At 47.7% G+C, this 24,055-nt stretch overlaps 1 protein-coding gene across 1 annotated transcript in view; it reads left to right on the forward strand.

Annotated features, from left to right (window-relative positions):
- PGAP1 (post-GPI attachment to proteins inositol deacylase 1) overlaps positions 1-24,055 on the forward strand; it is a 760,293-nt gene that overhangs the window by 306,267 nt on the left and 429,971 nt on the right. The window contains exons 15-16 of the mRNA XM_085648756.1: positions 18,074-18,147; positions 18,231-18,282. Of these exons, the coding sequence (XP_085504882.1) occupies positions 18,074-18,147; positions 18,231-18,282 (126 nt within the window). The remainder of the gene's footprint in view (positions 1-18,073; positions 18,148-18,230; positions 18,283-24,055) is intronic.

A 24,055-nucleotide genomic window follows, 5' to 3' on the forward strand; every position in this document is an offset into this window, starting at 1 on the left:
GTGCTGTGGTTGGCTCGGAAGCCGGACTGTGAGGGGTCGAGGGATCCGTTCGTCTCGAGGAAGGCGGCCATCTGCTTGTTGACGGTCTTCTCGATGACTTTGGCTGGAAACGGGAGGAGCGAGATGGGGCGGTAGTTCTTGAGTTCGGTGGGGTCCGCTGTGGGTTTCTTGAGTAGAGCGCTGAGTTCGGCGTGCTTCCAGCTCTCAGGGAAGGTGGCGGTGTCGAAGGATGTGTTGATGATGTCTCGCAGGTGGGGTGCGATGACCGCGTCGGCCTTGTTGAAGACGTGGTGAGGGCAGGGGTCGGTCGGTGATCCGGAGTGGATGGAGTTCATCGTGCGGATGGTGTCTTCGGTGCTGATCGGGGTCCAGGCGTGGAGGGTGGTGGTGGGGGGTGGTTGTTCGGTCATGGTGTGCGTTGGTTGGTTGTTGAAGCTGTTGTGTATGTCCGCGATCTTGTTGTGGAAGTATGAAGCGAGGGAGTTGCAGAGGTCTTGCGATGGGGTGATGTCGTTGTTACCTGCGCTGGGGTTGGAGAGCTCTTTCACGATGTTGAAGAGTTCCTTGCAGTTGTGTGCGTTGTTGTCCAACCGGTCCTTGAATGCTGTTTTCTTGGCGGCGCGGATCAGCTGGTGGTGTTTCCGGGTGGCAAGTTTGAAGGAGATCCAGTTGTCCGGTGTCGGTTCCCTTCTCCAGACTTTCTCGAGGGCTCGGCAGTTCTTCTTGGAGCTCTTGAGTTCATCGGTGAACCATGGGGCCTTCTTGCTGCCGGGTCTGCTAGGCGGGGTCCTCAGTGGGGCGAGTTCGTCCGCGCAGTTGCTGATCCATTTCGTGAGGTTGTCGGCGGCCTGGCTGGGGTTCGCTGAGCTGGCAGGAGGGTGCTGGCTCAGGGAGGTGGCGAGCTGGTGTGCTGTGATCTTGTTCCAGCTTCTGCGGGCGGCCTGTTGCTGGTGGTGGTGGGTCGTCGTTCTCTTGAAGGTGAAGTGGACGCAGCTGTGGTCCGTCCATTGAAGCTCAGTGGCGTGGCTGAAGTCGATGTCTGTGCTGGAAGAGAAGACTGCGTCGAGTGTGTGTCCGGCGAGGTGGGTGGGGGTGGACACCAGTTGCTTGAGTCCCAGGTTGGCGAGGTTGTCGAGCAGGGTGCTGGTGTTGCGGTCGTTGTTGTTCTCTAGATGGAAGTTGAGGTCTCCCAGGAGGATGTAGTCAGCAGAGGGGAGGGCATGCGGGCTGACGAAGTCGGCGATGTCCTCGCTGAATTGTGTGCGTGGTCCAGGGGGTCGGTAGATCAGGGTGCCTCTGAGGGTGGTGTTCGGGTTGGTGTGGATCTGGAAATGCAGGTGTTCGGCGCTGGTCAGGGTGTTGTCGGTGCTGGTCGTGAGACGGATGGTGCTCCTGTGGACGATGGCGATGCCTCCTCCCATCTGGTTGGCGTTTCGGTCCCTCCGGACGATCTTGTAGCCCTCTGGGATAGCGATGGCGATGTCGGGAGCTGAAGAGGTGTTCATCCAGGTCTCCGTGAGGAAGGCAACGTCAGGGGCTGTGGCGTCTAGGAGGTTCCAGAGTTCGATGGCGTGTCTGTGGACGGAGCGGGTGTTGAGCAGGATGCACTTGAGGTGGGTGCTGCTGGTGTTTGACTTGGCGGGTGTTGGTGCGGGGCAGGTCCGGATGCAGGAGAACTTGCAGGCGTGGCAGCTGAAGGGTCCGTGGGTGCGTCGTGGTGTGGCTTGGTGGCACTCTGGACGTCGGCCGGTGTTGAGTGCGCTGAGGGTGGCGGCTGAGTACGTCCTGCGGGTCGGTCGGGGTCTTCGAGGTCCAGGGGTCCTGGCGCTGGTCGCGATCCGGTCGCGGACGGGTGCAGACGGGCTTACCGTTGGCGCGCCTTCGGCGCACAATCGGCGCGCCCGCTGCGCGTGACCGCTGCGCGGTCGCACGGTCGCCATTTAAGGCGAAGTGCGCGGGTGGGCGGAGCAGCTGGGAGGCGGGAGCGGGGAGGGTTACAGAAGAGAAAAAGGGGCGGGGACAAGCGGCGGTGGCGGGAAGGGAGGGCGGAGGGCGGCGAGGTAGGCGGGCAACAAGGAAGGAGTCAAAACACGGGCAAAATGAAGATAAGCTACACAGGCACAAATATTCGACAAAACAAGGGAAAAAAGAAGTTTATACAAAAACAGGCACAAATAATCGACAAAACCAGGCAAAAACAATCCCCGCAGCGGAGGCAGCCGGCAACCGGCAAACGAGGCAGCAGCGAGGCAGAGGGCAGGCAAGGGGCACACGCAGCAGCTGGTGGCCGTGCGGCGCGGGGGTGTCCCACAAGTGTGTTGGAGTTGGAGCAATATTTGCGTCTATTCCTAATGGATCACGAAGGGGAATGGCCGGAGATAATTTGGGCAGCTGAGTTTGCTTATAATAATGCTGATCATTCCTCTACAGGTTACTCTCCTTTCGATTTAAACTCTGGTAGACATCCAAACACATTTGTAGGACGACAAGAGAGTGAGGTTCCTGCAGTGGAGGAGGTAATTCAGAATCTCCGTAAAGCTTATCAACGAGCTACAGATAATTTGATCAAGGCTAAGGCCTCTTACAAAAGACAAGCAGATAAGAAGAGGCGTCCCAGTCCAATATTTGAGTCGGGGGAGGAGGTCTGGGTATCTACACGAAATCTACGATTAAAAGGGAATCGAAAGTTTCAGCCTAGGTGCATTGGTCCTTTTCCAGTAGAAAAGATGCTGAACCCAGTTAGTGTCAAGGTTCGGCTTCCTACGGGACTCAAGATTCATTCAGTTTTTCATGTCTCCCTACTTAGGAAAAGTCCACTGAATTTGAGAAGGAAGGGTCCTCCCAAGCCTCTTCAAGTCCAGTCTGGAGAGGAGTTTGAAGTTAAGCGAATACTAGACTCTAGAGTTACGAGAGGAAAATTGTTCTGCCTGGTGGATTGGAAGGGTTTCGGTCCCGAAGAAAGAAGTTGGGAACCTAAGAACAATTTGCAGGCTCAACGATTGATCAGAGAATTTCACAGGAAGTACCCAAAGAAGCCCAAGGGAGATGAGGGAGGAGTTTTGGTGGGGGGTACTGTCAGGACTGGCTCGTTTCTGTCCGCTAAACATGTAAGGACACTTCCCAGTTTTGGCAAAATCCATAAGGTGCGCCAATTTCGATCATGTAAAGACTTATCTCCTAAATATCCTCTTTAATCCTTGGCGAAACTACTGATTGGTATCTCGCGGAATCTCAAGATGGCCGCCGGTGATAACCGATCGAGTTTGGCAGTCTAGTGATTCTTCCTCCTTCTCACGCAGCTGTGCTTGCGACTGCTAGCGCGGCAAACTGCGCACTTCAACTGCCTTTCTGAGGAATTCGGTCGCAGAATTTTCGGCGGCTTATTTTCAGGTTGGCAAGGTCTGGTTTGTGAGTATTGAAGCTTTTCCTGAACATTCGGCTTCCGTGGCTGCGGAAGGTAAGACAGTATATCCTTCGAATTCTTGGAACTAGAGAATTTCTTTGAGAGAAGCAACAGAGTCTGACTTCGAACTGGAAACATTGTGTCTGCATTCTTTTAGTAAGCGCTAGAGGCTGGAACTCCGTCTACTTACTTTGTAGCGCTTCAGGCGAACCTTACCTAAAGAGACTGTGAGAAATAAAGAATGTAGTTTAGTCCAATAAACATCTACAAGTAGGTGTTGTGTTATATATATATATATATATATATATATATATATATATTAAAAGTACTTACCAACTTTACGAAATCCTCTTCATCTTCTGGAATACTCCTGAAGCTGCCTGTACTGGAACTTCAACTGTTAATAAGGAACAAAGACTGAAATACATTGATACCCACATAAGGTTGCAAGGTAAACACATTGTATGACAACTAGTAAGGGAAAAGTATTCGAGAAAACACATATAATAGCATGTTTGACTAATTAGTGTCTTACCTTAACAGAGTCCTTGAGTATCAGAGGCCGTTAGGAGGCAACCTTCAAGAGAATAGACCGCCACTTAGTTGAGACAGGTAATTGCAGTGGGGTTTAGTTTAGACAAGGATTTTGGTAAGACTATATGAGAAATATTAATATAGATCTGTCTTGCAGGAAGGATTCTACTGAGTACAAGCAGTCCTGTCTGGAGAAGCAAGACGTGGCGTATCTCTTTTCTTCCAACTCCCCTTTCCCCCCTTTGGTTGCCTGAGTATACATATATATATTATGTGTGTGCTTGGGCAACTAAGTTGGGAATTGCGGAATAGTCATCGGCTCCTGCGGAAGTCTAGCCTTTTGGGACAGGTACTTGACAGATGTCTTTTATGTAAATAGCTAGGATCACAGAATACGATCTAGGGTGGATGAGAGGATTGATCACATACTTTTCCTGGTTGCAAACTGCAATTTAATCCCTAGATGGGTATCCATTCCCAGTGTTACTTCGGCGGTTAGTGATGTCTGTTTAATTCATTGAGTAGCTAAACCAGTACACTCCTAAAAACGTACAGTACTACATGCTAAATCCAGTTGGCAAAAGTAGCCACTCTGGATGAACTGGCCTAAGGTGAGGGAAGGCCTGTGCCTCCTAATGACTTCACCATCTTCTCCTGACATAAGGAGAAGGACTTCATGAGAGGCTCTTCTGATGGATACATCTGCCTGTGGATTCCTCACCTTATGAATAGCATTCTGCGGAAATTTTTCCTAGCTCCCCGCGCCGACGAGATCGTCTCCGCGTCATGGCTCCGCACGCGGCTCCGCATGACTTCATCGGAGCCATAAGAAGACCACGTCGGCGTGATGATGTCAGTTCCCTTTTTTCCACGCTGTCGACGCTAACGTTTTTTTCTGGGACTCTCCTTACTTCATTTTGATACTTTGTATTTTTTATTGTATCTTTTCCTTATTTTGTCATGTCTGCTCCAAGGAAGTCAGGCTTTAAGCCCCGCAGAGAATGCGGTAAACATATGTCAATTACTGACCCACATGAGGATTGCCTTTGGTGTTTATCTTCAGACCATGACGTCGAGGGATGCTCTTTGTGCAGGAAGATGAATCCAAAGGCGTTAAAGGAGCGAGAAGCCAAGCTTTACATGGCCAAGGCAAGAAAAGAAAAGAAGGGTCGAAAAAGGTCAAAGTCCAGGTCTTCAACGTCGCACGACTCCAAGAAGAAGTATAAGAAGAAGAGGAGACATGCTTCTCGACGTCGGTCGTCGAAGTCTGTGGTGTCGAGGTCGCCTTCTCTGGCTCCTCGACGTCAAGAAAAGGACTTTGTTTTCCCTTCACCTTCAGTGTATCCTCAGATGACTCCAGCTCAATCTCCTTCCTATAAGGGGACTCCAGAGCAGGCGACGACGCCGAGAATCTCACTGACGAACCTGGCTGATGATGAGGTTCCTTCGGCTTCGGCTGTTACACCTGTGCCTCCAGCGACTCCGACTCCAGAGGTACCTCGATCGGATCCGGAACCAGCTTCTTACCCTCAGTTTCCGACGCCAGGTTCTGATCCATCGCATTTTCTTAATGCCATGTATGGCATGTTCACCAGAGCCTCGTACCCCTCTGGAGCACCTTCGGGTCCCACGGGTCCTTTGGCATATAATTTGGGTGTGCCTCATCAGTATCCTCGGGCCCCCTTTATGCCGTTCATGCTAGCGACGTCATCCTGGTCTCTTCCGGCTCTGAGGATGTCGACGCCGTATGGTCAGTCCCTGGCTCCATCCCGTGAAGCTTCTCGGATTCGATCGGCGCCAGCTATGGTAGTGGATCCACCTTCGACGCTGCTCCCGGAGCCGTCGACGCCGCTTGTGGCGCCGCCGACGCCGCAACCGAAGATTTGTTCGAGGAGAGAGGCGCAGAGGTTATTGGAAGAGGAGCAGTACCAGGCTGAAGAGAGGGAGGAAGGAGAGGTGTATGACACAGAGGATGTGTTTGAGGACTTGTGTAAGGCAAGTGGGCTTGACACTTCTCCAGAGTGGGACTTTGTTTCTCAAAAGGCTTCTCCCTCTAAGGATGTTGCTCCATATCATACGGTTATTAGGAAGGCTGCGGAACTTTTGGACTTGCAGTTTCCTGTGGCGGAGTATAAGCCTAATCTTCTCACTGAAGTGCTTCATTCTCCATCTTCGGTGATTGAGCCACTTTTGCAATTTAATGATGCTCTGACTGAGCCAATACTTGATTTGTGGCGCAATCCTCTTTCAGCTCCTGCAGTTTTGAGGTCAGTCTCAAGAAGGTATAGACCTGCTTCTGGAGATCCGGGTTTCCTTTCCTCTCCTGAAAGTCTGGTGGTGCAGGCTTCTTGCTCAAAGCAGTCAACAGGGGCGTTTTCGCAGGTTCCTGCAGACAGAGATTCTAAGAAGTTGGAGCAATCTGCAAAAAAGGTCTTTTCTTCGGCCAGTATGGCACTAAAATCTACGAACGCCACTTGTCTCTTGGGCAGGTACATTCATGCTTTAATGGACTCTGCGAAACAGATTCTCCCTAAGTTATCTGAGGAGGACAAAGGGAATCTGATGCTCAAGCGGCTGCTTGCCAGGTTATCCAGTCTAGTCTGGATACAGCGGATTCTGTTGCTAGAGTAATGGGCTCGTCTAATGCGACAAGGAAGCACGCATGGTTAAAATCTTCTGGGTTCTCTCCTGACGTGCAGGCTGCTCTTATTGATTTGCCATTTGATGGTTCCAAGCTTTTTGGTGAAAAGGCGGACTCTGCCCTGCAGAGATTTAAGGACAGTAAGGCAACGGTCTGGTCTTTGGGTCTGCAGACTCAGTCAAGAGGCTATGGATATAAAAGATACCGTGGCTTTGGGAAGTCTTCCTTTCGCGGGTCCAGACAGCCTCAGCAACAGCAGCAGAACCCCTTGTATAGGAGCTACAGGGGTAAAGGCAGAGATCGCCTTCGTGGAGTCGGGCGTCAAACCTCTTCCCCCCCCTCCTCCTCTACTTCCCCAACCCCTCGTGGTAATTCAGGAAAGCAGCCCTAGATCCGCCATCCTGGATCATCTGGGTCCCGTGGGAGGTTGGCTTACCCATTTTCGACAGGATTGGAAATTAGTCACTTCGGACCTTTGGGATTTTGATCTTGTAGAAAATGGGTACGCCCTTCTCTTCAGGGAATTCCCTCCTCCCTACTCCTTGCCAGGGGTTTTGCACAGAGGATCATTTGCTTCTCCTTCAGAAGGAGGTTCTTACCCTGTTACAAAAAGGTGCGATAGATGTGGTTCTGGAGCAGGAAAGGGGTCAGGGATGCTACTCCCGGGATTTTCTGATCCCCAAGAAGGATGGCAGGTTACGTCCTATCCTGGACCTCAGAATCTTGAATCTGTTTCTCAAGCAGGAGAGATTCAAGATGCTCACCCTAGCGCAGGTTCTTCAGGCACTGCAACAAGAGGACTGGATGGTGTGCATCGATTTGCAGGATGCGTATTTCCACATCCTAATCCTGAAGTCGCACAGGAAGTATCTCCGTTTTACGGTTGGGTCGCAACACTACCAGTTTGCGGTCCTTCCGTTTGGTCTTACTACCGCACCTCCCGTCTTCACCAAGGTGATGGCGGTGGTGGCTGCCCATCTCAGGAGGTCGGGGATTCCAGTTTTCTCCTACCTGGACGACTGGCTGTTGAAGGCAGAGTCACCAGAGATGGCGCTTCATCATCTTTAGGTTACAACCCAGCTGTTGTACAAATTGGGTTTTTCGATAAATGTACCCAAGTCTCGCCTGGTGCCCTCTCAGCGCAACTGTTCATAGGGGCAGTACTGGATAACACTGTGTCTCGAGCATTCCCTCCTCCGCAAAGGATTCTCGACATTCAGGAAACGATTCCCTTGTTTTACAATGGAGCAGTTGCTCCGGTCCTGAAGGTCCTTCGCCTGCTCGGTCTGTTCGCTTCCTGCATTCTGTTGGTCAACCATGCACGCTGGCACATGAGGACGCTCCAGTGGTGTCTCCGCAGGCAGTGGTATCAACACAACGAAGATCTCAATCAATCAATTAAGGAATGTGTAGAGGGTCTGAAGGCGCTACGGGGGGGGGGGGGTGCTGCTACTGCTTGAACAGCCAGGTCTTGAGTAGCCTCCTGAAGGTTAGTATGTCTTGGGTCTGCCGTAGGAGGATGGGGAGGGTTTTCCAGGTCTTGGCAGCGAGGTAGGAGAACGATCTGCCGCCGGAGGTCACTCTTTGGATGCGGGGGATGGTGGCGCAGTCGGCGGAGCGGAGCTGGCGGTTCGGGTTGTAGAAGGTGAGTCGTCTGTTGAGGTATGCTGGTCCGGTGTCGTGAAGTGCCATGTCTGCGTGGGTGAGGAGCTTCAAGGTGATCCTCTTGTTGATGGGCAGCCAGTGCAGGTCTCTCAGGTGGGGTGTGATGTGGCTGTGTCGAGGGATGTCGAGGATCAGGCGGGCTGAGGCGTTCTGTATGCGTTGTAGTAGTCTCAGTAGTTTGGCTGGGGCTCCCGCGTAAAGGGCGTTTCCATAGTCCAGCCTGCTGCTAACGAGGGCCTGGGTGACCGTTTTCCTGTGTCGGTGGGGATCCACCTGTAGATCTTGCGGAGGGTGTTGAAGCAGGAGGATGAGACGGCGTTGACTTGACTTGCTTGGTCATGGAGAGTTTTGAGTCGAGGACGAACCCCAGTGGTCGGTGGGGGTTGGTGCTGCTCCCAGGGCGGTCGGCCACCAGGAGTCGTCCCAGGCTGAGGGGGTGGAGCCGAGGATGAGGACTTCCGTCTTGTCCGAGTTAAGCTTCAGACGGCTGTTCTGCATCCATTTGGCGACTGCTTTCATTCCTTCGTGGAGGTTGGTTTTGGCGGTGAGGGGGTCCTTGGTGAGGGAGAGGATCAGCTGTGTGTCGTCGGCGTAGGAGATGATGTTGAGGTCATGCAGTCTGGCGACGTGGGCGAGCGGGGCCATGTAGATGTTGAACAATGTCGGGCTGAGGGATGATCCTTGGGGTACGCCGCAGATGGTCTTGGAGGCTTCAGAACGGAAAGGGGGGAGGTGGACGCTCTGGGTTCTGCTGGAGAGGAAGGAGGTGGTCCATTCCAGTGCCTTGTCTCGTATCCCTGCGTTGTGGAGGCGTGTGCGTAGGGTGCGGTGGCAGACCGTGTCGAAGGCGGCTGATAGGTCCAGGAGGATAAGGACTGTGGTTTCGTCATTGTCCAGCAGGACCCTGATGTCATCGGTGGCGGTGATATGGGCAGTTTCGGGGCTGTGGTTGCTGCGGAACCCGGACTGGGATGGGTCCAGGATGTTGTTCTCCTCGAGGTAGCGGGTCAGCTGCTTGTTGACGGTTTTCTCGATGACCTTTGCCGGGAACGGGAGCAGGGAGATGGGCCGGAGGTTCTTAAGGTCCCTCGGATCTGCCTTTGGTTTCTTGAGCAAGGCGTTGATCTCGGCGTACCTCCAGCTCTCCGGGAAGGTCACGGTCGCGAAGGAGATGTTGATGGCCTTGCGGAGATGGGGTGCGATGGTGGCGCTGGCTTTGTTGAAGATGTGGTGCGGGCACAGGTTTGACGGGGAGCCGGAGTGGATGGTGTTCATGATTTTGATGGTGTCGTCGTCGTTGATGTTAGTCCAGGTGAGCAGGTGGTCATTGTGGGTGGTGGTCGTGGGGTCTGAGGTGTCGTTGGCTGTTGTGGTTGTCTGGTTGTCGAATCTGTCGTGGATGTCTGTGATCTTGCGATGGAAGAAGGTGGCCAGGGAGTTGCACCGGTCTTGCGATGGTGGGATGTCGTCGGTGTTGAAGCTGGGGTTGGAGAGTTCCTTCACGATGTTGAACTCTTTGCTGTTGTGTGCGTCCTTGAAGGAGGTCCTTTTGCCAGATCTGATGGGGTGATGGTGTTGGCGCATGGTGTTCTTGAGGGCTGCTTGGTTCCCCGGTGTCTGTTCGCGGTGCCATTTCTTTGCTAGTCTTCGGTAGGTTTGTTTGGAGGTCTGGAGGTCCGCGGAGAGCCAGCTGGCATTCTTGTTGGTGTGTCTGTTGGAGGGTTTCTTCATCGGGGCAAGGGTGTTGGCGCAGTGGTTGATCCAGCGCCTGAGGTTGCTGGCGTCGGGGTCGGCGGGTGGGCTTAGGGTGATGGCGGTGTTTAGCTGGTCTTCGGTGATTTTGCTCCAGCAGCTGCGGGGGATCTGTTGGGTGGGGTGGTGCGTGGTGGGTTTCTTGAAGGGGAAGTGGATGCAGCGATGGTCGGTCCAGTGGAGTTTGGTGGTGTAGCTGAAGGAGATTGGGTCAAGCGTGTGGCCGGCGGAGTAGGTGGGGGTTGTGACGAGCTTTCTGAGTCCGAGGTTGGTGAGGTTGTTGATCAGGGTGGTGTAGTTGGTGTTGTTGTTGTTCTCGAGGTTGAAGTTCTGGTCTCCGAGGAGGATGTAGTCTGCAGAGGTCATGGCGTGTGTGCTGACGAAGTCAGCGATGGATTCACTGATCTGACGGAGTCTCAGGAAGTCAGTCAGGATCTCCAGAGAAGCTGTAGTGGATCTGTCTTGGTGGAGTGTGGAGGGCAACCTGTCTCAAGGAAAGCCCTTTCATCTTCCTCCATGGTGGCCACAGTGATAACCGACGCCTCTACCCTAAGGTGGGGTGCTCATCTGGGGGATCTGGAGATCAAGGGTCTTTGGTCTCCAGAGGAAATGTTGCTTCACATCGACTTTCTGGAATTGCGGGTGACACGTTTGGTGCTCAAGGCCTTTCTCCCTTCCTTCCGCGGTCAGTCGGTTCAAGTCCTGACGGACAACACTGCTGCGATGTGGTATGTCAACAAGCAGGGAGGAGTAGGGGTTGTACCGTCTCTGCAGAGAGGCGTTGCAGCTCTGGACTTGGGCTCAGGACCATCAGATTTGCTTGATGGCAAATCATCTGGCCAGGGTGTTGAACGTACGTGCGGACAGTCTCAGTCGGCAGTTCTCCGCCGACGAAAAGTGGAGGCTTCATCCGGAGGTAGTTCGACTCGTCTTCTAGACGTGGGGAACTCCTCTGGTGGACCTGTTTGCCACTCTCGAGAACGCGCACTGCCCGTCATTCTGCAGTCTCCAGTTTCTGACGCAAGGAGCGTTGGTGGACGCGTTTCAGTTGAGTTGGAGCTCGCAACTCCTTTATGCGTTTCCTCCCATACTCTTGATTCCTCGGGTTCTGAGGAAGATTCGCCAGGACCGGGCTCAAGTCATATTGATCGCCCCGGATTGGCCAAGAAGGGTGTGGTACACAGATCTTCTTCACCTCTCATCACACCCTCCGCTCCGTCTCCCTCTCAGGGCAGACCTCCTCTCTCAGGTGGAGGGGCGGGTTCTACACCCCCACCTCCAGAGCCTGCACCTTCATGCCTGGAGATTGAACAGGGCAATCTGAATTCTTTTTTCTCTCCCGCCTGACGTGGTGGATGTTATTTTATCGGCCACGCGACACTCCACCAAGTCTATCTACTCCTACAGGTGGTTGAAATTTACTAGATGGTCTGGAGAGAGATCTATTGAGCCTTTGAAGGCGCATCTTTCTGATGTTCTTTGTTTTTCTCTTCATTTGGCTGAGCAGGGTTGTGCTGTGGCTACTGTTAAAGGATATTTGTCGGCTTTGTCGGCATTTCTTTGGTTTGCCAGATCAGCCTTCTCTTTTTAGGTCTCCCATAGTCTTAAGGTTCATTAAGGGGCTTACTAACATGTTTCCACCCACTCCTTTTATTATGCCCCAGTGGGATTTAAATCTGGTGTTGACTTTTTTAATGGGTTCTACGTTCGAACCTATGCATAGTTGTCTATTGAGACATTCAAAACGGTCTTTCTAGTGGCTATCACTTCGGCTAGGAGGGTGAGTGAGCTCCAGGTTTGAGTTCAAAGCCTCCTTTTCTGACCATACATGCTGAAAGGATGGTACTCAGGACCAGGGCTGCTTTTCTGCCTGAGGTGGTAACTCCCTTCCATCTAGGACAGTCCATTACCCTCCCTACTTTCTATCCTCCTCCTCACCCTTCCAAGGAGGAGGAGAGGCTTCATCGTTTGGATCCAAAGAGGGCGATTAGCTTCTATTTGGATAGAACAAAGGACTTCCGTCAAGATGATTAGCTCTTTGTTGGATATGCTGGTCGTATGAAGGGCAAGGCAGTGCACAAGCACACTTCATCCAGGTGGATCATCTTGTGCATCAAAATATGCCACTCCCTGGCTGGTAAGGAGCCTCCTGTAGGCATTAGAGCTCCTTCCACCAGGGCTAAGTCGTCTACTTCTGCCTTGTTCAGGGGTGTTCCTGTACTGGACATCTGTAAACCCGCAACTTGGGCCACCCTCCACACTTTCCCGAAGCATTACTGCTGGGATTCCGAGGTGAGGAGGCAACGGCCATTTTGCACGCTCAGTTATGCAAGATTTTTTGGTATAGAAGGGTGGACACCCTCCTCTGGGGGTTGGACTGCTATGGGATTCTATTCATAAAGTAAGGAATCCACAGGCAGATGTATCCATCAGAAGAACAAGTTACTTACCTTCGGTAACACTTTTTCTGGTGGATACAGTATCTGCCTGTGGATTCCTCACCTTATGAATATCCCCTGCGAAAGGTAAGTAACTTGTTCAACACTACAGCAAAGACAATTAATTACACGTTTAGCAAAACGAATGATGCTGGAGATTTATTACCATGACACCTCTTCCCGTCAATAAAGGTGAGGTATAGCAGCAGAGCTCCCACTTAAGTGGCTCGTACACCTCTCTTGGTACTCTGATAAATGTTTACTGGGGCACGGAGCTTGTAGCTGGAGGCACGGAACGTGCCCACAGAAAAATCACAGTGTAAACTGCAATCTGCTTCAGGGCACGCAACATGATGCCCGCTGACAGTGCTTTAAATGGGCCAGTACTGTCCGGTACAGAGTACCAGCACTTTTTTTATATTTTGAGAGTAAGAGTACCGGCACTTTTCAGAAACAAGCAGGTACTCTGGTATAGAGTACCTGCAGTTCTATTTTTCCATTTCAAGCACTATGCCCACCTAGTAACACCATAAACTGGGGCTGTGTGTGTGGCAAAGGGCACAATGCACATGGAATGGCGCTGGACTGTGATATGATGCTAGGGGCACAGGGCTTTGAGGTGTGGCATGGAGCCTGCTTCACCCGGAGTGACACAGCAGCCTGTGATGAAAGGTTGGATACATGAAAAACACTGCATGAAAAGTCTGTGGCACAGAGCACACTGCACAGGAAGTCCCCCTGTGAGCTGGGATCAGGTGCACGTGCACACTGAGGAGGGGCATATGTCACTCTGCATTGAACCACACTATATTCTGACAACTGATACTGGGAGCACTCTTCACAGAATTACACTGTGAGTTGGGGGTGTAGGCACAGAACATGCAGCACACAGAGCTGCGCTGTGGGCTGGGGGAATGGCGCACGCTTCACTCAGTCACACACGTGAGTTGTGACTGAGAATAGGGCATGGAACATGCTAAACAAAAGGTCATACTATGAGCTGGAGCTGGGAGGGGTGGAATACGCTGCACAGACATGGGACTGGCGGCATGGAACATGCTGCACAGTGGCCCAGTGGCACTGTGACCTGAGACTAGGACATGGAGCATGCTTCGCAAAGCCACAATGTGAGCTGGGGGTGAGGGCATGCAGCATTCTGCAGTGTCACACTGTGAGCTGAGGCCTAGGGTAAAGCGGAGATCTCTTTGTACTGAATCACACTTGGAGCTGGGGAGTAGGGTGGGAAGTAATTTAATTATAATTAATTAATAACTTTTTCTATAAATTAATATTTAAGTAATTAATATTTTATATTGTTAATTGGGTTAAAACATGTTATTAATTAGTTATTAATTGGATATTAATATTGAGAATTAATTTGTAAATATGTTAATTGTGTAATATTTTTAGGAGTGGGTTGTGGGTTGATAGGGGAGTAGGGTGGGAAGTAATTTAATTATAATAACTATTTTATTATTTTATATATAATGTTTTAAGTTATTTTATAGTGTTAATTGTGTGAACTAATGTATTTTTGATGGTTTTTAATTGTTATTAATTAATTATGTTAATTGTGTAATATTTAACAATGTTGGTGGTGTCGTTTATAGGGGAATATGGTGGGAGGTAAATTATTTTGAAAAATTAATTATTTGGTAATTTATATTAATTATTTTGCAGGAGTGGGAATAATACATTATTCCCCTAGACTATCCAACACGTTCCCTACTGTTGCACTTGCTGGAGTAGGAATAGTAATTTTTAGTCACCCGCTATCCAATACTTTCCCTACTGTTGCACTCACTGGAGTGGGAATAGTAATTTCCTCCCCACCCCCCTGCTTTCCAACACTTTCCCTACTGTTGCATTCGCTGGAGTGGGAATATTAATTTTTACCTCCCTGCTATCCAACACTTTCCCTACTGTTGCAATTACTGGAGTGGGAATAGTAATTTTTACCCACCCGCTATCCAACACCTTTACTCCTGGTGCACTCAGTGGAGTGGGAATAGTAATATTAACCCCTCTGCTATTCAACACTTTCCCTACTGTTACACACAGTGGAGTGGGAATAGTAAATTATTACCCTGCGCTATCCAACACTTTCTCTACTGGTGCAATTGCTGGAGTGGGAATAGTACATTATTCCCCTTCGCTATCCAACAATTTCCCTACTGTGGCACGCTCTAGAGTGGGAATAGTAATTTTATCCCCTACGCTATCCAACATTTTATTTACTGTTATAGTTAATGTAAAATATTGTTTTACAAATAATTAATTTAAATAATTGTATTTATTATATATATTTATTTTTTATATTTATGACAGGTATATATATTTATGTATTTATAATTTTTATTATATTTCTAACATCTTATTAAATAAAATAATTATTAATATTAAGTTAATATATAACTTTTTTTAAACATGTATGTTTAAAAAATGGTAATGTTGCATTTATTATTTATCATTTTTACCATTTTTTTAAAATTAGAACTGTTTTGATTAATTATATTTAGTTAATTCTATATTATTTTTAAGACATTTAAAAAAAACTATATTTTATACAACGATATTTTAAACAACGATATTTTGGTTTCAAAATGTTTGTACTTACCTTTTTAGAGATAGGATGTCGATATTCTATACATCGATATTCTAGACTCGATAATTTTGTAGGTCGATATTTGGCCTGTCGATATTCTGTCAGTGATCCGTTGAAATTTATACAGTATTGCCTGATTTATTTCCTTTTGATATGGCTTGCCGTATGGCATGTCTAAATTTGCAGTACTACGCTTGTGCGTACGTGACCAGGCGCCCCCCACGCCTAGGGGAGGGGCGCCCTTAGAACCGCCATGGGACTGAGCCAACTCCGGGGCTAAGAAGGGGCCTGGACCCATGAAGAGGTTAGAGGATGTCATCGGGATGCGCAGGCAACACCTGGGAGGATATTTAAGGCTGCGCCCCAGGGTCTCCAGCCTCTTTGTCTCCTTGGACCTCAGGCAAGCAGCAGGGCCGCGTAGTCGTGTCGTGCCTAATTTCCTTACTGCTTTTGACATGTAGGTGCCGCTAGAGTGTGATGCTGTGAATAATTTTATTTATGTCCAAGTAGGATACTGTTACTCTCCTATTGGTCTGTGGTGAATTACCTGGTTTGATGTGAATAAAAAGGCTACGGCTTGGACAACATACTTTGATTCTGAGAGTTCTTTGGCACAGCGGGGAGGAAAGGTGCCGAAAATTGGGGAGGAGTGTATGTCACAGTGTGCGTGTACTATAGAATGTCTAAAGATTTACGTCATGCTAGAGATATCATTTGATCACTAAAATGTTGCATTGAGGGGCATTTTATGGTGGAGGCTGATGCCTGATTTGATAGTCTGTTTTTAGTGACAGTATGCCGCTTTTAGCAATCACGTGTGCCATAAATGATGTTTCTGGTGGAGATGTCTACCTGAACGGAGGAACCAGTACCTGGTCTGGAAAGGGAGGGGGTTGAGTAAATGTCTGGTCCTGCAGTAGGGTGCTTCCTACGTGGCTGCATTAATGAACCGAAGAAAGGGCTGGTAAAGATATACAAATAGAAAGAAGGGTGGCGTCTGGACTGAACAGTGATGCTGGGGACTGGCCATTCAAGAGGTTTGCATTCTAGATCAAGCAGTAATGAGCAGATGGGATGTGCCAGTAGTAATGCTTGTCCTGTTTGTACGCTGAAATCATTTGGGTGTTTGTCAAACCATTAAGCTTTGGCGTCTATTTGACACACTACTTTTTTCAAAGTGGCATGGTTTGAGGTTGTTAATTGTTGTATGATAGGAATATGTTATGAAGAGTATTTTAAAGTAGTATATCAAAACTGCACGACTGCTTATCGAAACTGCACGAATGCTTATCAAGCGCTGTACAAACCAAGGATGTACTATCCTGTGCATTGTAACTGTATATGTCTTTTTTATTGTTGTTGCAGATATTAGCAAAAGAATGGGTCCGTACTTCCTCTGTCTCTTTGGTTGAGAGCTGGTGGGTGGGTAATTGTTCTGTTTATTCTGCCGAGCACTGCTGCGTGGGTAGCACTTGTGATCTGTTGCGTGTCTGAAGCGCTGAACATCCTGTCGCTCTTTAGGTCACATTGCTACGCTGCTATTTAGATTTTTGAGATGAGGGAATCGCGAAAACTTGGAAATATGGAAAACTGGCATATGATGCCCGCATTGAGCATTTCATTGCTGTCTTCCCTAGTGCTCAGTGCCTCCATGTTGAATGAAGGGCAAGGAGTGTTTGGCTGTCAGTCTAGCACTGAGTAACATGTTTGCTCCTGAGAAGTATCACACACGAGGCAGTGCTGTCGAAGAGATGACAAAACAGAGCAGAAATACTGATGAGTTGATGGGGTATCTAACCTTTCTTTTCCATTAAAGATGCATGCATGGTGATTGACGTGGCCTAGGGTACTTTTGTTCTCTTAGGTCTGTTCATCGATAGAAGTAAGTCAAGACATACGAACCGCTGGTCATGCTTGTCACTTTTAGGTCTGGATGGTGATGACGTTAGCTGTGCTCCCGAGCTAATACGTTGTATGTGCTGAATGGTGAAAAAGGCCTAGCCCTGGTCCAGTTGTTGTGCCGTTCACGTATCTATCAGCCCACCCAAATCAGTCATTTGTTGATTGTACCTGCCATTCATGACGCATAGCGTTTGGTCATTGCACTGGCATGCATCCATAATGGAGCTGCTGTTCGGCACGGATGTATACGGGGCATAATGGGAAGGGGAACAGGTGACACGGGCCATCGATGATCAAATGCTCTTCGATATTTTAAAAGAAAAATTACTAGGGCAGCTGCTTGCAGACAAGTATTGTGCGCGCACGCGCAATGGTAAGTAAGACGTCATAGGTCAACCCAATTTTCCATGTGGAAGTGGATAGACATCATAAAAATGTCTATGTTCCACATGGGAAACATTCAAAAACTCTTTTAATAGGACATTGATGTGTACTGAGTATCAACAACAGCAATATATTCAATGAATGTAGAGAAGGCTAGTTTGCAAGAATAGTGTCTATTTCATTAATTATTCACAGATATTGTTAATACACATAGGGTCAATTAACCACCAAGAAACATCAGTGAGCTATCATGCGTAACAAATAATATGTCCAATTTAAAAGCGGCGCATGCATTTATTTATTACCATTGCTACCACCATTATGCTTCAGTGTCATTTGCCCTAGATAATCCCACCATCACCCTTCTGCCTCGTAAAGGTCTAGGGACCCCAGCCACCAAACTAGCAGACCTCCCGCTCCCTTGTAGGGTCTTTCGAGCAGGAATTGCACAAGACAGTCAACCGCCCCAATCCACACATCACATTGCAAAGAACTCAGTGCAGCATCAGTACATGGGCGTGCACTCGCAGAGCCTGATGATTTGCGTTTTTTAATTATATCTTGTTCTGTTGGGAATAGTAATACGTTTCCCCTGTTATACATTTTGGGTCATTCTGGATTCCAGTGTGCCAAGCTCAGGTATAACCATGTCATTGTATACATCTGTCCTGTAATGTAGACTAATTTTTTCTTACGCTGCCATCTAGTAGGTTGTCATTCTTAATAAAGTCATGTATTTTATTTTCCAGGGTTGACTTCGAATAAGATCAGATTGGAATCTAGTGGGCTGTTTTACATTGTGCAGCTGCAGGACTTTGGTGAGGTAATACTGGCTAAAGTGCTTCTGTGCTAAGCAGAGATCCTTGAAGTCATTCAAATAAGTAACTGTATTTCTCTTCTATGCAGATATATCAAGCTTTTAATATCTACATTGAACGCCACTGCCAGTTTGACAAAGGTAAGTTTGTGTTTTTAGATGAATTTTGTAGTTTTGAAACATTCAGTTGTGACTGTGTGTAATATTCTATCCTACAGAGGCTTCTCTCTTTTCGTCAAGTCAAGTCAAGATACGCTTTATTCGATTTAAAATATTAAATCATAAAAGCACAATACATTACAATAAGCGAGAATATATCAATTCATGTAGATAAAATTTGACAAGTATATTAAAAATAACATCTGTTAAAAATTACAAAAAGAACTGTAAACTGATTTCAGTGTGCAGCCATGACATACATAAAAACTATAATCATTTAATTGAAGGAAGGACCTTGCATAGTTTTCCTAGTTCTGACCACCCCTTTCAGATATTTTACAATATGGTCAGTGAAAATTTCATCATCTAGGAATTGTAGCTTAATTAAAGCAGGTCGGCATAGTCTCAGTCCTTGCATTTTCAGAAAAGGCAGATTCCATCTTTTCCTGATTAAAATATAAAACTTTCAGAATAATATAATGTGGATTGTTGACTGTGCAGATATTTCGTCACAGGGGCAAAGGGAGTGTGACCAATCATTTATCTTAGGGAATGTAACCAAGTTAAGGAAGTTGCCTAAGCTTAGGCGCGTCAATAACAACCTGTAATAGTTTCTTGGGGTGAATAGTAGATAAGGTTGTATCCACGATTGGGTCAAGAGCAATTGTTTGGCTCTGACTGATGTTTTCATAATATCAGAGGACAATCTAATCGTCTCCAAGTAATTAATACATAATAACTGTAATTCCTTCCTTGTAATGAGAGACAAACTATCGGGGTTAACAAAGTACTCAGAACATTCGAAGTCATGCATAAAGTTTTTAACAAATGCGAGCCAAGGAATACATTGTACCCGTTGCAAGTTCAAGCAGTCTTTTATCACGTCTCGATTGAGACCAGTAGTAACACCTGTCCAAACCTTGTGCCATAATAAAATCGGCTGGATTTTAATTAGGTCGGACAGGTATGACAGTCCCAGTTCGGCGTGACAAATATACGTGTCCGTGCTATTCGGGACAGCTAGAAGATATCTTAAAAACCTATTCTCAACTTGCTGAAGGGACTCTACGTTTGCATGACCCCAAATACCAGCTGCATACAGAGCAACTGAAGTACATTTGGCTTTGTATATTGTCAGCGGGTCGTTAATAGGACACTTTCCTAACTTCCTGGCAAAGTTGATCAGAGCTCCTTTGGCTTTGGCAAAAAGCAATTTTCTAGAGTTAATGGCTTTTGCCCATGAGGCCCTTCTATCGAAGACAATTCCCAACTATGAGAAGTGGTTAGCAAATTCAAGTTTTTTGTTGTTTATAAAAATGTCACCGCACTTGACGCTAGGCTTGCTACATTTCATAATGAATGTTTAGGTAATATTAACATTAAGGTCTAGGCTTGACATATAAGATGCAAAGCTCGACTCAATTTTCTGCAAGCTGATCGGAAGGCGAGCTAAGAAGACCGTGTCCTCAGCATATAACAGTGCACCAATTGGCCTTTTGCCTAAGCTAGGTAGATCTTGCCATTCCCTCGATAAAGTGTCGCCCAGACTATTTATGTAGAGGGTAAAGAGGAGTGTAGCAAGCACACACCCCTGCCTTACCCCCTTCCTGACATGGAAACTGTGACTAAATTCACCAGTTCGACCATAGCGGACCCTGGCCCGGGCATCTAGGTAAGAGTGTTTAAAAAAATTAATTTGTTGCATTTCCACTCCCATGTCCTCTATAATGCTCCACAATTTCTGGTGATCGACACAGTCAAACGCCGAGCTTAGGTCAACAAAACACAAAAAAAGGCTCCCCTTTTTTGCCTGAGTATATTTTCCCAGTATAAGACTCAGGTTCAAACTCTGTTCCACAGTACCTAAACCTTGACGGAATCCATACTGTAATTCTGAGATGACACCTGTGTCCTCAGCCCACGTCTGAAGTCTATTTAAAACAATGCGCCCGGCCACTTTCACAAGGGAGTTCAGCAGTGATATAGGTCTGTAGCAGGCCGGGTCGTTGAGGTCGCCTTTTTAAAAATAGAGACAATAATGGACTCCGTCCAAGTCGGAGTGAAACTTTGTGTACAACAGGCCTTTAAGACCAGAGTTAGAAGTTGGCCCCAGAGCAAGGGGCAGAATTTATATAGATCTACTGGTATCCTGTCTAGTCCCGGAGCTTTTTCACCTATGCTTGCGTTAATGGCCAGGATCACCTCATCCACATTACAATCAATGCAGATTGGAAGGTAGCTTAAGGAGCCTGGTCTAAGATCCTCGCCAATGTTGGAATATGCATTGTTACAGTATAAGCTGGAAAAGTGGATCATCCCCAACCGTGTTTTCAAAGCTGGGTGAGTTTTAAGGGGCCAAGAAGGGGGCATTCACAGCCTTCCAAAAGCCTTACATATCCTTTGTAGCAGGCGCTTGCTTAAGGGCCTGCCACAATTCAGATCTAATGGCCTCTTTTCGTTCTTTGAGGGACGTTTTATACGCCGCCCTGGCCCTTTTTATTGCTTCCTGATCTCTCATCGGCTTGTGTAGAGCAGATTTCAGAGCTGCATGCGGTTTGCTACACTGAGAATCAAACCAGCCTGGCTTACTATTAGGGTTTTTTTTGGTTTCTGTTATTAAATTATTTTTAATGGCCTGTGAGATTTTGCAGAAGGAGTTGAAAATATTGAGATCCGTGGCCGTCTCGTCAAGGCAGACCGACAAGTCGGTGCTAGTTAAAAGTGACTTCATTAATTGTGAAGTATCTACTCCCGCCCATCTAATCGTGTATCCGTTGGATCTATTTATGACAATATCTTGTGAAGGCTCCCGGGGCCATATGTCTATTGGATAACACTTTGGTCTACAGATCTAGGGTAACACTAATGGTAAAGTGATCACTGAAGGCGACAGTATGAGTTTTAAAATTATATGTTCTATCACCGTATCTATTTGATATTAAAAGAAAGTCTATGATTGAACACGACCCACGGCAGTTAAAAGTACTACTAAACGGTATGGGTGGTGAGCAAAGGTTGTTGCCAAATCCCAGGTCCATGGTATATTTAATTAGGTTTAACATTTCCCCGAAGGGGGAATGCAAAAAATGAGAGATATCTATCTCATCAGCAGGTAATAAACCACAATATCCTCCTTCAGCATGAATACAAAGGCCCATGTTGAAGTCCCCTCCCCAAATTATGTAAAGATCTTTATTTGTGTTCCCATAGATAGTATCCAGGTCCTCCTGAAGCTGCCTTAATACTTCCTTCATTTGCAGGGCAGGAATATTATTCTAAAAGTTTAAGAGAATGGTACAATGGGATTTATCAGTATGCATTTTTAAAACCTGATAATAGGTATTAGATTCCACAAGGGCCACCCTTCTTGCATTCAACCTGTGAGATATGAAGGTACATAGGACACCCTTATTCCACACGTGACTGGAGGAAACAGCCATGGTAAAAAATGTTTTAAACCCTTTAATATGTTGAATAACATCTATCCAGGTTTCCTGAAAGCATACTATATCGAAGTCATAAATGAATTCAAACAAGTCAGGGTTAGACAATTTAGTAATTAAACCTGCCACATTCCAAAAAAGTATGTTTATTAGGCTAGACCTAAGTTCGTCCTCGGTGATGCGCTTAGTATAAACACAGTCAGCGTTGAGAATGTTAGAATGGTGATCAGTATTAATTAAAGGGTGTGGGTGGTGGGTATTTACAATTGTCGAATGAAGTCCCTGCTTGTTGTTACCAGGTGCGATACAATCGTCATCCACTACACTGTCTGGCTGGACATCAGCAGGTGGCCCCAGGCTTCGATGGATAGAATTATCAGTTAAAACTTCAATATTTCTTTGATCATTATGAGTAGGCTCCTTGAGATCCATGAATACCAATTTTAGGCTAGGGGGATTATTTTCAATGGTCCTGCTTTGCTCTGCGTGACTAGTTGTGGGAATAAGTCAATCTATGTCTTCCAGGGATGGGAGTATGTCGAATCTATTTTGTAAGGGTAAGCTAAACTGGTGGTAAATATTGGGGATTACAGGTCTCTGCTGTATGGGCTGGTGAGAATGGGTCCTTGGGGTGTAAAAGTATCCTAGAGGCAATACATTTATTTCTCTTTGTGACACATGATCACTACCGAGTCTGCATACGATCTCGCATACCATTCTAAAAGTGAGGACGATACAATCTCCGGGGAGCGTTTCTTCCCTTCTCCCCACCCAACCTACTCTTCTCGCCGAACGGGCCTCTAATAACCCAGTTTTAGTCCCGAACCAGCAGAGGGCCTTGTTTCTCAGTGCCTCCAATGTTTCATTTGCCTGGGGGATAGGAAGCGGTACATTCGCTAAAATTATGGTATGTGGGGTGGCTTCAGGGGACAGATTCAGCCTCACCTCCTCCCGGTCCATGGGAATTGCATGAGGAATGGATGGCGGTTGAGTTTCACTAGGCTTATTATGGGCTAAAGCATAGTTATATTTTAAGCTAATAGTACTCTTGAGTCCTAAAGACGATTTATCTGAAGTGTGCAAAGGATTAGCCTGGGAAGAAGAAGCCACAATACCATCATCCACTACACATTCTGAGGGTTTATACGAGGGGTTGGTAGCACATACTCCATAGCCTTTTCTTAATAGATCCTCAATGGCTGTTACCCTAGCCAACACTTTTTCTAAGGGGCTGTGGCTAAGATATGAGGTGCTTCTATACCCAAACCCTCCCCTGTAGTAGCAGCAGTCTGTGATGACCCATTTAGGCTAATCATTTTACTTCTTACGGTGTCCAGGTGTTCTAGACGACCCCGGAGTAAAACAAAGCTGTTGTCAATCAGTTCTTTAAGTTGTGCAAAAACAGTATCCGGAGTAATTCCCCCAGCAATATCCAGCGCAGTATGCCCAGGAGCACTACTGATGGTGTAGGTTTGAGGCACCTCAATGTTGACTTGCCGAGGCCGCTTCTGTTGTTTAGCTTTTTCGGTACCCGCCCCCTCCTCCGCTTCCCTGATGGCTCTCTCAGCTTATCCTCGGTATAGGGTTTAAGGATCCGCGACCTTGTGGCTATGCATGGCCTGTTTAGAGTGTCCGTGGAGGATACTTCCAAGTCAATTACGGGGAAGGGCCGAAGCTGGCCATGCGCAGTGGTGGGCAAGCAAGTTGGGCGAGCGGACCTAAGGTAGAGCGCCTCTGCAGGGATAGAGGTTCTAAAGATAGTCGCCTCTCTGTCAGTTCGATCTCATGGCTAAGCATTGATTCGGCCCGACGATAAAAACATCCAGGGTACCCACAACTCTCTTACGTTTGCTCATTGTGAAAATCTAGAATGGACAGCGCCAAAAAGCACAATTAGAGAGCACAATTGGAGATGAACAAGCAGCTAGAGACACTGCAATACCTGTAGATTTTAGGACCAAGACCTAGTATCCCTTGATTCCATTATTAGGGAGGTTGCCCAGCCCAGCCTCCTTCGGGCTCCGACGGGCGTGGACAGGCCCAGGCTTTGCCCGTGCACGCCCGTGCTGCGGGAGGTGCAGGGCCTCTAAATATGCCTCCTGGCGTGTGCGTTGGTGGCTCACGGGCCGCAAGTGCTGCCAGGAATTGGAGTTCTCTGCCCCCGGTGCTGGTAAGACGTCCTGCACTGCGGGAGGTGCTGGGCCTCTAAATACGCCTCTTGGCATGTGCATTGGCGGCTCATGGGCCACAAGTGCAGTCGGGAATTGGAGTTCTCTGCCCCTGTTGCCGGTAAGACGTCCTGCGCTGCGGGA

The sequence above is a fragment of the Triturus cristatus genome, chromosome 3_2 (assembly GCF_964204655.1).
Source record: "Triturus cristatus chromosome 3_2, aTriCri1.1, whole genome shotgun sequence".
In the NCBI taxonomy this organism is placed as follows: Eukaryota; Metazoa; Chordata; class Amphibia; order Caudata; family Salamandridae; genus Triturus; species Triturus cristatus.